Below are 13,330 nucleotides of genomic sequence, written 5' to 3' on the forward strand. Positions count from 1 at the left end.
TGACAAAACAGAAAATAGGAAAACAGGCGCTGGTGGAGCAGTCGCAGGCGGACGTGAAAAAAGTTACCAAAACAAAGCAGAATACCCTCCCCCGAGATGACACACCTATCGTCTTCTAGCAAGCCCTCCCCCCCCCCCCCCCCCTTCTCTTTATTTGACTCCATCGCGGTCTCTCGTCGCGAAAAAAGGAAAAGGGATTATGTACCTTTTGGCTGTGGCAAGTAGGTATCGGATATACATGTGCGTGGGTAATGCGAAATACGATATGAGGAAACATAAGTGGTAGGACATAAAAAAAAAAAAAATTGAGGGCTGGAACGAAGATGAAGATGGGTTTCGTTAGAGCTCCAGAATAGCCGCCGCCTTCTTCATGAGGGCCGCCGTCTTGGCGATATACTTGTTGGCATCGTCCCACGCCCCTGCGTCGACGAGATCGCGGACGGCTGGGAAAAACGCCTCGTCGTAGCCCGACCACAGCTGCGGCCCGAAAACGACGTGCTTGAACTGGGTCCGGTTGGGAATCTGCAAGTTCAAACCATCAGTAACCACCCCTTCACACGAAGAAACACACCCATCGTCAAAGAGCAACTTACGCCGCCGCCAAGCTCCAGATCCAACAGGGCCGTCTCAAAAGCGGCCATCTTGTCATTGTACTCGATCCTCGCCGTCCCCAGCTCCTTCGTCTCCCACCCGCCGCTGCGAATCACCATCCGGTCCCACTCCATCTCCCACTTGGAAAACTGCTGCGCCTTGACAGAGACCGTCGCCGCCGCGTCCTTGAGCTCCTCAAACTTGAGCACGTCCTTGTGCTTCTTCTTGTCCGCCTCCTTCTTCGCCCACGCCTCCAGCTCCTGGACCCACGCCTCGAGGCTGCGCCCGTAGTTGACCATGTCAAAGGGCAGAATCGGCCGGTCCGCCAGATCGAGGATGATGAGGCCGACGACCTGCGCCAGCAGCCCGTGATACGTGAAGCCGGGGTCAATGACCTGCTCCATCAGCTCAAAGTTGTCGTAGCTGGAGTGGTAGGGGAACGGCTCGCCCGTGAACTCGAGATCCAGCGAGCTCGTCCCGGCAATGTCCTGAAAAGCGACGTAGTCGCTGCCCGCTCCCAGACCCTCGAGCTTGCCACCGCGACGGTCCCAGAGATCCTTGAGCGTGGTGTTAAAGTTCGGGTCGACAACCCGTTCCAGGGCGTGGAACAGGCTCTTCCGCAGGGGCGGCGAACCGGCAGCTCGAAAGTCGCCGCCAGAGACGACCGTGTCCAGGTTAATGTAGGCGAATGCGTTCTCGCGCAGGGAATCCAGGTTCTTCTCGACAAACTCGGTCGACCCAATGAGGTTGTACTCCTCGGCGTCCCACGACATAAACTCAATCGACCGCAGGGGCCTCCAGCCGCGATCCACCAAGTCGCCAAAGATGCGGGCCAGCTCAATCATAATGGCCGTGCCCGTGTGCGGATCCGTCGCGCCAAACGCCCAGGCATCCCGATGGTTGCCCAGAATGATGGACTTGGCGGACTGCTCCATGCCTATAATCTTGCCGTACACGTTCCAGATGGGCTGCTTCTCGTTCTCGTCCTGCTCGTTCTGCAGACGAACGACCGGCGAAGACGAGTTGCCAGTCCACCACTCGCCCACCTCGGGCACGCCACCCCGCCATTCGACCGGCGCCATTTCCCCAAAGCCATCAAGGTTCTTGAGCAGGACTTGTGCGTCTCTCCACGAGAGTGGAAGACTGGGGATCTGGACCAAGCCGGGGGTTTCGTTGACCTTGAGGCGCGGCACCTCCTTCTTGCTCTCCCATCCCGGCGTCAGCACATCGCCCACCACCCAGCTCATCAGGCTGACGGAGCCTCGCTGGACGCCGTCCTCGGGCATGTACCGCCCGTTGGGGGCGACGTCGCCCTTGAGGAAGCCGTCGTCCATGGGGTCGCTGTAGATGATGCATCCCGCAAAGCCCGCCAGCTCCGCTCCCTTGACCTTGAGCGCGCGGTCCGTCTGCGTGCCGTAGTATCGGACCAGGGCAATCGCCCCGGTGGCGTTGATGCCCATGTCCTTGATCCTCTGGTAATCTTCCCTGGATCCGTAGTTGGCGTAAATCAGCGGGCCCCGGACGTCGCCAGACTTGGAGTGTCCGTGGAAAACGGGAGTCTGCCTCCCGGCCGTCTCGCCGCCGCGCTCAACCTCCTCCAGCGCGGCCGTCCAGACGGCGTACTCGCCGCTCTCGTCCAGGATCTGCACGGTCCGGCCGTTCTCGCGGGGGTAGTTGAGGTAGACGTAGTAGTCGTCCATCTCGACAATGTCCAGGCCGGCCTTGTTGAACATGGACTCGACGTCGAGCGCCGTCGCGTAGTCGCCCTCGGTGCCGGCAATGTGGGCGTAGCTCGAGAAGATCTTGACGGCGGCGCGCATCCTCCGGGGATCCACGCTCTTCTGCAGGTGGACGCGCAGGTCCTCCGGGTCGAAGCGCATGCCGCCGTTGTTGACGCCGTTGGTCAGCCCCGTCAGCATGCCGCTGGCGAAGAGGAAGTACATGAAGCCGATGACGATGGCGAGCGCCAGCAGCCGCGCCACGGTGACAATCACCATCATGCTGTTGACCTTGGGCAAGGCAAAGTCGCGCATCCACGACCGCACGTTGTCGAGGTCCTCCCGGTCCGCAGCAGCCTCCTCAGCGGCCGCCGCGCTCTCCCTGTCCCGGTCCGCCGGCGCTGCGGACGGCCGCGACGGCAGCCGGATTCGGATCCGCGGCAGCCTGGGCCGCCACGACCACTTCCACGCCGGCAGCGACAGGTTGAAGCCTATCCTCTTCCCCCATATTGACCCGGCCGAGCGGCTGGGCTCCTCAATCTCCAGCTCCTCCATCTCGCGGCGCACCTGGTTCGTCTCGTCGGCATCGCTGTCGCTGTCCCACAGGCCGTCCTCGTCGTCCGTTTCGACCGTCGGCGCCCGGTAGCCGTCGGGCCTTCTGCTGGAGCCCTGGCCATGGGCGCTGCTGTCGCCGGCTCGGGGCAGCAGTGATCGCGATTCCGTCTCGGTCGCGTTGCGCTCGTCGATGGCGTCTCGGGTGTGCGAGGGCGTCCAGCCGCGGCTGCTGCCGGCCAATGCCTCATCGTACGTCGGCGGCACCGGGTCGTAAAACGGCACCTTTTCCGAAGGCATGGTGGGCTGGACGTGAGAGGGCGGAAGGAGAAAACAAGGGTATCGCCGTGTGCAAGCACGGTTGCGCAATCATCCGTAGGTGATTGTTTCGTCTTAGAGATGGGATGACTGGTATGGAAGAGCACGCGATGTCGGTGCGGCCATTCAGATCGAGTCGAGGGGGCGATTGTCGGAGCCTTTTTGTCCGTCGAGAAACACAGCCGGAGCGGGCTAACTAATCAAACGAATGTCGAGAAAGCGAGAGAGAAGAGATAGAAAAGGGAGAGTAGAAGCAGGCAGGTAAGCGAAGAGGTGAGAATCGAAAGAAGTGCGAAGCAAGAAGTTGACCAAACAAGAACCGACTTTCGAAACGTCTGGGCCAAAAAGAGGTCGGATAAAAAAAAGACTGCCGGAATCACCAGCGCCGCATAATTATCCAGAAAGAAACAAGAAAGAAAGAACGGGCTGAATGACAGACGCAGCCGATTCTCGACAGTCTGTTTCGCTGGGGAGGGAAACTTGAGGGCGAAGAGGGAAAACCGGGAGAGGAAAAACGAGGCGAATGGGATTGGGATCAAGTTCCAAGTTGCTGACGACGAAAAGATAAGGGATGACGATGCTGCAGGACCGCTGCAAAGGGCCGGGGGCTCCGCTTTGTCTTCTGCTGCTCTGCTTCTTTTGATTGATTGCACTGCCCGCTTTTTGAGACGACGAGCCTAATGCGGAGTAATTGGACGTTCAATAATACCTGAAGTTTAAGAGACAACTGCAGCTGATATTTGAGATGAAAGATGCAACAATGGTGAAATGTATTTGCACAAGGTAAACTACCTTATTGCAAATGATATTGTGCCTTTCATGTATCGCCAAACCGTCCCTGATCCTCCATCAAAGCCCCCTATAGATTTGCAAATCGCCTCCCCGACCCTTCGAAACATGCCGGGTTACATTAAAACCCGCCCCAGCTGCACCTCATTTGGCCAAGTGCTATTATTAACACTATTATTCAACCAGCAACACGCGGACTTTTTATACTTCAACCCCAGTTGACGTGGCAATTCATCTTCATTTCACCAACTAGAACCAGCTGAGAATATTGACTAAAGGAGATAAGGAAGCAAACCACAAGAGATACTACAGAGCCTGACAACCTCGATACGACCTCCGCACAAGATGCCAAACCTGCGAACCTGATCTGTCAAGATTGTTAATACAGTGGGATCATGGCTAGGCTACTAAGCCACGCTCGACTAGTGCTCAACCAGCAATTAGAGGGAAATGCGGTACGTCGGAGTGATGGAGACCTACAGTAGAAGCTCATCTCTCAGCTCCGATCGGAGTCGAGTCAATGTGAGCAATTGGCGACTATCTGGAACACTATGAGATATAAGATCATGAGACAATGATAGCAGATGTAGGAAATATGCAAAGGGGAACAAAAAAAAAAGGTGTCTACTGTTGATACTCTACACTTGCGAGAAGCATCTCCAGGTGTGGAGGTATATTAACCGATTAAAGTACATCAATTGTCATGCCCTGTTCCTGCTCCGGCTGCGTCTCAGTGAAATCATGCATCTTTACTCGTGCGCTCTCATCCCGTGCCGTCTTTACTCGAAACACTGCCGAGCATCTCCCTTCTCAGCATGTGTATATATACCTTCTGTCTCCCTCTTTCTTCTTGACTGTATCGCAAGTTTCAACCCTCAAAGCAACCTAATCGATCGAGCAGTCACCCCAATCTTCTAGCTTGGATACAGCACAACCCCCTCATACTGCCTGGATTTGATATTCTCCAGCGTCTGATAAAAGTGCTTTTTGCTGGCCTCGACCGAAGCCGAGTCCGGCTGGTTGCCCGCCACGTTTGAGTGAATTAGTTCAATCAGTCCGTTCAGGTATTTCGTAGTCACCTGCAAAAGTAAAAAGGTCAGTGATAGCTTCACACGCGATGGTCTCGGCTCAACGTACCGATTCGTTCTGTTGGTCATAGTAGTAGACGTAGCGGTCCAGAATCTCGACAAACAATTCTATCGAAGTGGCCGACTCCATGCACGAGTCCGCCACGCGAAGGGCACGCTGTAAGCACTCGAGCACCCGCTTGCCGTCGCGGTAGAGCTGTCAAGCAAGTATTAGCGCATGCTGCTTTACTCTTGCTCTTCTCTTCATGTCTTACCTCGGTCTCTTCCGTCTCCCCATTGACAGCATTCGGGGTCGCCCACCACAAGTGACTCGCCAGATAGACCGCTCGGCACTGGTCTGGTTTCCGCAGAAGCTTGCTGCCGTGCTGCGCGCACTTGGTGATGAGTGTGTCGTAGTTCTCCTTGCCAAAGTTGCGAGTCTGGTGAAGAGAGGTGGCAATGACGCAAACGGCCTGGAACTGGGCTTTGGAGTCTGAGATGGACTCCTCGTAGGCGGTAAAGGCCTGGGCGTAAAACTCATATGCCACCTCCTCGAACCCTGTCAGGTCTGCCGTTTGCCCTGCCCAGCAGAACAGACGCAGGGCCAGCTCAGCCACCCCCGCGCCGTTCACGCGCGTGTACAGCGTGCTGATGGCAGAGTGGATAAACTTGTACAGAGCGTTGATCTGCGTCTCCCAGTTGTCGTCGAAATGCTCCCTCAGCTTGAATTGCCTCGCCAGCTTCAAGGACGCTGTGATCAGCGGTGGCGTGGTTGTCCGGATGCGGTCGTTGCCCTCCGCGAACGCCTTCCGCGTCATCTGAAGCAGCTTGAACTGGGTGTCGTTGTCCTCAGCCTGAAGCAGATGCACCATTCTCGCCAGCCACCCTTGCTCCTCCATGGTCTCATCCGTCTCTACGGCTCGTCGCTGAGTTGCTCCGGGGTATCCTTGGGGCGCCTGGGTTCCCTCCTTAATGAGCACCGACAGCACGTCCAGAACATGCTCCAACTGGTCTGTCTTGGAGATCTTGATTTGGTCCTTCAAGAGGCCGCGGATGATGCCGCCAGCAACCGCCCGACGGGTTGGATATGACTGAGCCTGGAATAGGGGGACGTATGTCGGAAGGGATAGGGCGGTAAAGATGGACACGTAGCGGTTGAGAGGCGCCTGCAACAGCGCAAGAAGACTCTGCTGGGCCGCGGGGGAATGGAGATCTGCGTTGTTGATATTCTCTTTTGTCTTCGTGGTGGCATAGGCCAAGATCTGGTCAACATAGTCCAGTCGATCGGGGTAGTTGTTCAGCGCCAGATTACAGAGCGATACCAGGAGCGCAATGGTGTCTTGGATAGGGAGGTGCTGCGCTTCGACAAGGTTCTTGACTTGTGTAAAGAAGACTTCATACAGCGGTACGTCTGTCGCGTCAAGCCCTTGCTGCCCGTTGACAGCCGTTGTCTCTGTTTCGGCGACGGACGGCGCCGTTGCATCCACCGCAGCGGCTCCATCCGTCTCGGCGGCTTCAGGAGGCGCCGATGGCTCGCCGCCTTCTGGCAGCTGTTCAGCCTCGGCGCTGGCCTTGTTGTCGCTGGCATCCTCTGCAGGAGCCTGTTCGGAAGCGGCCGGGAGGGCAACCTCTGGCTCGGTGCCTTTCTGAAGCTTCACCTTCTCGAGCAATTTGGCAAGGGCTTCGGCTTCGGCCTTTTCCTGATCCGGTCCCTTGTCCCTCCCGCCTTCGCGTTCGGCATACTCGGATAGGCGGTCCATAAGGCCGCTAACAATGGCCTTGACATTGACGTGGGGGTTGAGTCTCGATACGGCACCGAGGAACTGATCCAGCGTGTGTAGGTGGAATTCGTCGGGGAACACCTGGGTGATGACTTCGAGGAGATACTCCTGGGCCAGGACGTCTCGACACTGCACGACTTGTTCCAGCAGAGGCCCAAGAATGGCCGTCTTGTACGTCTCGAGATCAACCAGCTGGCTCAGACGCACAATGTTGCTTCCCACGAGAAGCTGGAGCTCTTTTCGTTCACGGATCCTCTGCTCCCTCTCTCGCGAATGTCCTTGGTGCTGTAGACGGACCCACAGCTTGTTCATCTCGACAAAGTTGGTCAGAATGAAGCTGATGGAGTCGTTGAGGTTGCCCTCAGGGCCATCGCCGCTGCCGGTAGGAAGGTAGTCCCTAGCCTGACCAGACATGTAGTACCGCAGAAACAAGCCCCTGATAGGGTGCTGGACGCCGCGGCTCATGTCCATCATGTCCTTCATCAGCTCCTTGACCGGCGCGTCGGGTATGGACATGTAGGCGGTTCCCACAGTGACCATGAGGTAGAGCCTGGGGATGATGTTTCCCGCATATTGGACCAGTTCGTAGAGATCGGCCAGGTGATTAACAGGGTGGTTTTCTCGAAGATGGACCGCCAGGAAGCGCAGGGCGTCGAAGATGGCCATGTAGAGCTCGTAGTACTGCTTGGGGCCGAGGCTGCTGGTGCGGAGCTCGGAGACGAGCGTCGAGCTGCATCGAGAATATCAAGTACGTCAGCCTTCTGGTCTCTCACAATCTCTCCCGCCAATTCCCCTCTCATCCTTCTCTTCGCTCTCCATATCCACGTCGCATGGGCACGTACCAGCACTTGAGGGCGTCCATGAGCTTCCCCGGCGTGTCGAGGCATTTCCGCATCAGCGACGTCTGCTGGCGCACCGCCACCAGGGCATCCTCCAGCAGTCGGGCCTGATCCTCCAGGGGGGCCGGCGTGGCCATTGTCGCTTCTCTTGCAGCAGGCGGCGGGGTAGCTTTGGAGGGACGGTCAGGCAGAGGATGGTGAGCCCCTCAGCTGCGCATTGATCGAGCAGGGCGAGGCGATTTGCGCCGGTATTCGGGTGGTGATCGGAGGTTTGGTGAGGACAAGGCAAAAGGGCAGCGCAGAGTGGCTTGGCTGTGCCAGTGACGACAGCTTGAGAATTATGGATACTGTGAGGCTGCAGCAAGTTGGGGAGCTCTGGGAGAGGTACGAGGGGCTTGTACCGTCCTGGGCAGCCACGTGATTTGAGGCATGGATACAAGGAGATGTCAACCGAATCATGAGCAACGGACTTCCAACTCATTCAGGACTCTTAACATCACTTAAGTTCGCTCATATCGACGGTACAGCCATCTCTCTGTCATGATCATGTTCGAGGTGACCGATGATATGGCGTTGCGCAGCTTGACCCCCACATCAAGGTCACGACTGACTCTGGGGGAGTAGAGACGAAGGACGAGATCCCATCACGACAATGGGCTTCAAGAGCAACGGAAGCTTACTCGCTCGACGTGTCTTTGCTTGGCTCGTCAAAACTCTGATCATAATGTAGCCTTCAAAGTGGCCGAGAAGCAGCCTTCTATTCCCAAACATCATACCAAAACATCGCTAAGAACAGTAGAACAAGACCCAAATCCTTGAGAACAAAAGCCCGCCTCATACAAAATCCCTCCCAACCCTCAACTTTCACCACTTGACAACCTTTTGTGGAAAAAACTCATCAATGAGCTCCATATAATAAGGCTTCAGCTCCTCCACGCTCGGCACATCATCACTCTTGCTGTACAAGTCATACGGGTTAAACGCCTGCACAGCCTTCATCATCGCCCAGTCCTTGTCGCACATAAACTCCCTGTACGCCCCCTCGCGGTGCCAGGGATAAAAGGAGTGGTAGCGAATCATGGCCAGCGCCTCGTCCGGCAGCGTCGACTGGTCGCGGACCACGTGGTAGAGGTACTCGTCGTGGCCCCAGCTGAGCATCATGTTGTCCAGGCCGCAGCCGGGCGAGTAGATGCCGTACTTGGTCGAGTACACGGGGTCCCTGGTGTCCGGGTTGCCGGCAAAGGTGTCGGAGAGGATGATGCGCTTGTCAAAGGCGCAGCCGACGGGGAACGTGTCGCCGACGACGTCCCACTGGCCCTGGGTGCCGAGGTCGTCGAAGAAGAGCATCAGCTTGCCGAGATCGTGGATCAGGCCGGTGACCTGCATCCATCGCGGCTTGCCGTCGCGGCGGATGGCCTCGGCGGACTGGAGCAGGTGCTCGATCTGGGACAGCGACGTGTCGGGGTCGGACTCGTCAACCAGCGTGTTGAGCTTCTCGATGGCCTCCCAGACGGTCATTTCCGGGCGCACCCGCGAGGCGCTGTGGAAGCGGTTGCGAGCAGCGAGGTTGTAAGCCACGGTCTGCTTTTCGTGCTGCTCCTTGTAAAAGTTCTTGACGCGGTCGCAGGCATCCTCGTACTGGCGGAAGTTTGTCTTGTCCTTGCTGGCGTCGAACTTGGACTCTGAGTCGTACTTGATGCAGTTTACATCGTCGATGGCGTCGGAGACGCTTTCCAGCTTCTGGCCGGTAGTGTAGGCGACCGTCTCGCCGAGGTCAGCAATAGCTGTTGGCGCCATTATATATGTAAGGTCTGGTGTACTTGAAGGGGGATATCAGCCCAAGTATGTGAAAGGGGTCGTGAGATATGAGTGTAAACTGAGAAAAGATGTGCTTCAAAGACGGTTTTTTAAGGAGCTGTAAATGCCTTGAAGATACTCCTCGAGGTCTCTTGTATAATTCTCTCAATCCAGTAAACCTCCTGAACGAAGAGAGCCCTCGAGGAGACAGCAGCCCTTAAGTATCTCGCCATCCCATGCCCGCCGTTCCCTCCTCTCGATAACTCACCTTTTTACGTCATTCAAGACCCTCCTCCGCCCCTAAAAAGAGAAAAATATGAAAAAAGCCATCGCCATGTGCTGCTCGTCGGTTGTACGAATGGGTCAAGCTTCCCCTGGTGGTGGAACTCGCATCTCGTCCCCCCTTCACCTCGGCGGCGGCGTTTCCATATTCGGGACCACCTCAAAGGGTTAGCGCCGCCGAAGACTTTCCCAGTCAGGAGATTCCCCAGATTTTCTCTTCTCCCCTGCGGACCTGGATCTGGATCTTGGATGGCGGGCGCCATTGCTCGTTCAGGCAGACACCAAGCTGTAGAATTGGTCGTCGGTGGTGTATGTACCGAGATGGAGGAGAAGATCAGAGGACCTGGGTTGTGGTGGTGCCAGCCTCAGCTGTTCATCGCATCGGGGTAGATCTGGCTTGCTCATCTTTCATCATATTCTGTGCATTTCTTGTTATATCCGGTGGGATCTCACCAATGAGGACCCCCTACTGCCCATCATTTTATATCTTATACGGTATACCAGGGGACTGACACTGTCCGACGATGCACATCATGATGCATTGCCACAGCTTCTCCTCCTCACGGAGCCCTATGCTATTCCGAACGAGACTGACGATAAGCAGCTTCTCCTCATCATCCCTCCCCGCCGCTTCCCGTTCGAGGCTCTTTTTCTTCTCCTTTACTTCGTCCGCTGGAATCGGACATATATACCGTGGCTCATATGGTCGGGTGACTTGCAAGATCCACCCTTCGCCGCCGGTGTCGCCCTGGATTGTCTCGAAGCTTGCAGTTGACGCCTGCGATACCTGCTCTAATCGGACAGTCCACACTTCACTACTACGTTACTCCCGATAAACATTTGATGAGATAGGTCTTTTCTTTTATCTCGTACGATGGAAATATGTTCGGACTGATAGAACCGAAGTAAAAGCTGCTCAACAGGTCTCTCTGCTAGGTCTCCTTCTTATCTGAAAGTTCACAGTCCCAAGATGGATCCGGATATGGCAACCGTCGGCTTGCCTCGCTATCTGAGAACATACCTGGGTGTCTTGAAAATCTGAAGATGCGCAAAGTTTTTTTTCCCCCTCTAGATTCTTGCTAAAGATGAGAGTAAAATGTCTCAGAGAGCCTATGCCTCTTGCCGACGCTATCCCCATCCATCTTTGGCAAGAAATGGCTTAAACATCCGTTCTTCTTTTACAATACGAGCACGGCTAAGTGGATAGCATGCCATGCCAAGCCGAGCAGGTCATTATCACTTCGTTATTACCGATAGATAATGAATATCAGCCTGGTGATAAGCCAAGAGCGAGTGTCTCTTGGATCAACAAGACGCCCGTTCGCATAATGGTCCTTTCACTCGGTTTCGTTGCGTCTATAGTTTGTCGCAAGTCATTCATATCGCACAATGAAGAGCACCAACTGCTGGAGCTCTTCCGCACTGTTCTAAAGCGACTGAGTCGCACTTCTCGTTCGCCGGGTAGTTCATGCCGTTTCGTCACCTCAGGAACCACCAAAGTCCTTCTTCCGAAGCCTTCTTCACTCTATAGATGACAGTAATGACTTAGAGTGGCTTAGTCTTGAAGGGCCTTGACTCTTTAACAAAACTGGTCTCCAACACTCCTCAGCAACCTCTTCGAGACAAAAATCACGCTCTCAGTCAACGAATATCTACCGGCTTCCTTACTCACACTAGACGTTGATCCATGAAGCATTAGAAGAGAAAACCTTGTTACTAGGGATATTGTACAGAAGCAAGAGACAACTGCTCCCCATATGACAGCACGGTAACATATACGGCTGTTTTACCAACTCCGTCTTTGATTTGGTGGAAAATGATCAGTGATCCAGTTATCCTCCCATGAAACGGCGCCTTTAGGAGCACAATCCCAGTGTGAAGCAATGCCCTTTCATCATTCGTCGCAATGATCTCTCACCGACGCACAATGCGAACTCCCCTCAGATGCAACACCCTTCGCCCAGAAATCCCCCCTTCCTCGCACCTACAATACACCCCTCCACATCACAACCTCTTCCCCCCCTCAAATCAACATAAACGCTCCTCGCCCTCACCAAAACCTCAACATCATTCAACTTCTCCCGTAGTCGCCTCACCAAACGCATCACTCCTCGCGCTCTGAAGCCCCTGGGTCAACTCCAATACTCGGCCAGAGCACCATCCCCCAACCAGCCTTCCAGAAAATCCCCTCGGAAGCGAACACGCCGCAGCCCTGGACGCATTCTCAAACGACGCATTTCCAGATCAGAAACCAAACAAAATCATCCAGACACTCTCCGAAAGATTGACAACATCGCTGCGCTCATAATTGTTAGCTCAGCGCAAGTTGCATGGCGGTGTTACACGCCCATGCAAAAGACGTGCCCATAGAAAGGACGGCTCATCGCCCGTGACCTCGATTCTATGCAGCATGAGCGCGTTCCGAGCCGGCACCAGCCGGACAAGTAGCACGCTAAACGGGAGCGCGGTCATCCTGAGGACCCGGGCGGCGATGAGCAGGACAGAGGAGCCGGGATCCAGAGATGAGTACCTAGCCATCAAGGTATTTCTGGACCCGTCGAGGCGTGGCACCGGCCCAGTCAGGTACACAGGACGATGACTCGCGGGCAAACAGCGCTCGTCTTTGGGGTTCCCTTTGTGTCCGTGTCCGTGTCTGTATTCCTGGTTCGATCGGGATCTCGATGCCGATACATCTTGTCCTATCCCCTCGAGAGACCAGAACATTGCCGAGAGGTCATTGCACCAACGGGATACAACCTCTCACAGACTCGAACCTCGATTCCATTCTCTGTGCGAAGCATGGATGCGACAAAGGAGGGCAGAGCGCCTGTTGGCTCCCCCGTGGTCAAACGGCTTCTTCCACCGTTGGGCGAATCCTTTGTGCTGGAAATCTGCCTGCAAGTGGTTTCTTGGCTCTATGCTTTTGTTGTCCATCGTCCCTCTTCCAACCACAATCAACTTCACATGTTTGCATCCTGAGGTATCTCAGAATGGAATCGATATTGGTCGAAGTCTCTGAAAGTTTGGACTTCTTCTTCTTGAACACCTCATGACTCTTGAGTTACAGAGATCGTCTCGGCCTTATAGGCATTTCCATGCAGTACAAAGTACAGGAGATTGCGTAGCGCAGGCTGACAGCATCGTATTGCAGCTCCCAAAGGCAAAGGTGCGAACGAAATGTCGTATTCGCAGGCATCACACTCTCACGCCTTGCAGATGTTGGTCATTGTTTTTGCCAGAGTTTGCGGATCATTACGTGTGAGCGCAGAATTGCACCACTGCAAGCATCACGGCATCCTCTGAAAAAGCACATCGATAGCGTCTTGAAGCGAATCTGGTGAACCCAAGGCTTGAACGCTGCCGTCTTCATATCGTAAGGACGCCTTCACATGATTGAGACACGGCACTGTCCTGCCTGCTTGGCGTATCCCCATGTTCAGGACTTGGGATCACAACGGTCTTGACTCGGAAAAGCTCGTTCGGTAGGCTATTCCTGGGTTCATGATCAGTTGCATGACTTTGGTCCCGCTGACTCCCAGAGTGGCCGATATCCCTCGAAGCCCATTCGATGCCCATCAAGATACAGAATGACAATG

The 13,330-nt window shown here is 55.3% G+C and overlaps 3 protein-coding genes across 3 annotated transcripts; all 3 read right to left on the reverse strand.

The window, feature by feature from the left end:
- Positions 1-339: 339 nt before the first annotated feature.
- On the reverse strand, positions 340-3,261 carry CCMA1212_003136 (putative glutamate carboxypeptidase; the record flags this gene model as incomplete). The annotated part of the gene is made up of 2 exons (XM_073700493.1): positions 594-3,261; positions 340-522 (listed from the first exon to the last, which is right to left on the reverse strand). The coding sequence occupies exons 1-2, from the start codon at positions 3,159-3,161 to the stop codon at positions 340-342; spliced, it is 2,751 nt and encodes a 916-aa protein (XP_073561229.1). The 5' UTR covers positions 3,162-3,261.
- Positions 3,262-4,882: 1,621 nt separating this feature from the next.
- CCMA1212_003137 (Vacuolar protein sorting-associated protein 35) lies at positions 4,883-7,792 on the reverse strand (the record flags this gene model as incomplete). The annotated part of the gene is made up of 4 exons (XM_073700494.1): positions 4,883-5,047; positions 5,106-5,252; positions 5,311-7,546; positions 7,659-7,792. 4 exons carry the CDS (start codon positions 7,790-7,792, stop codon positions 4,883-4,885), a joined length of 2,682 nt encoding a protein of 893 aa, XP_073560922.1.
- Positions 7,793-8,519: 727 nt separating this feature from the next.
- CCMA1212_003138 (Inositol oxygenase 1) lies at positions 8,520-9,452 on the reverse strand (the record flags this gene model as incomplete). The annotated part of the gene is made up of 1 exon (XM_073700495.1): positions 8,520-9,452. One exon carries the CDS (start codon positions 9,450-9,452, stop codon positions 8,520-8,522), a length of 933 nt encoding a protein of 310 aa, XP_073561235.1.
- Between the last annotated feature and the right edge of the window lie 3,878 nt (positions 9,453-13,330).

Source organism: Trichoderma ghanense, assembly GCF_004382785.1.
Source record: "Trichoderma ghanense strain CCMA-1212 chromosome Unknown scaffold_2, whole genome shotgun sequence".
Lineage (NCBI taxonomy): Eukaryota > Fungi > Ascomycota > Sordariomycetes > Hypocreales > Hypocreaceae > Trichoderma > Trichoderma ghanense.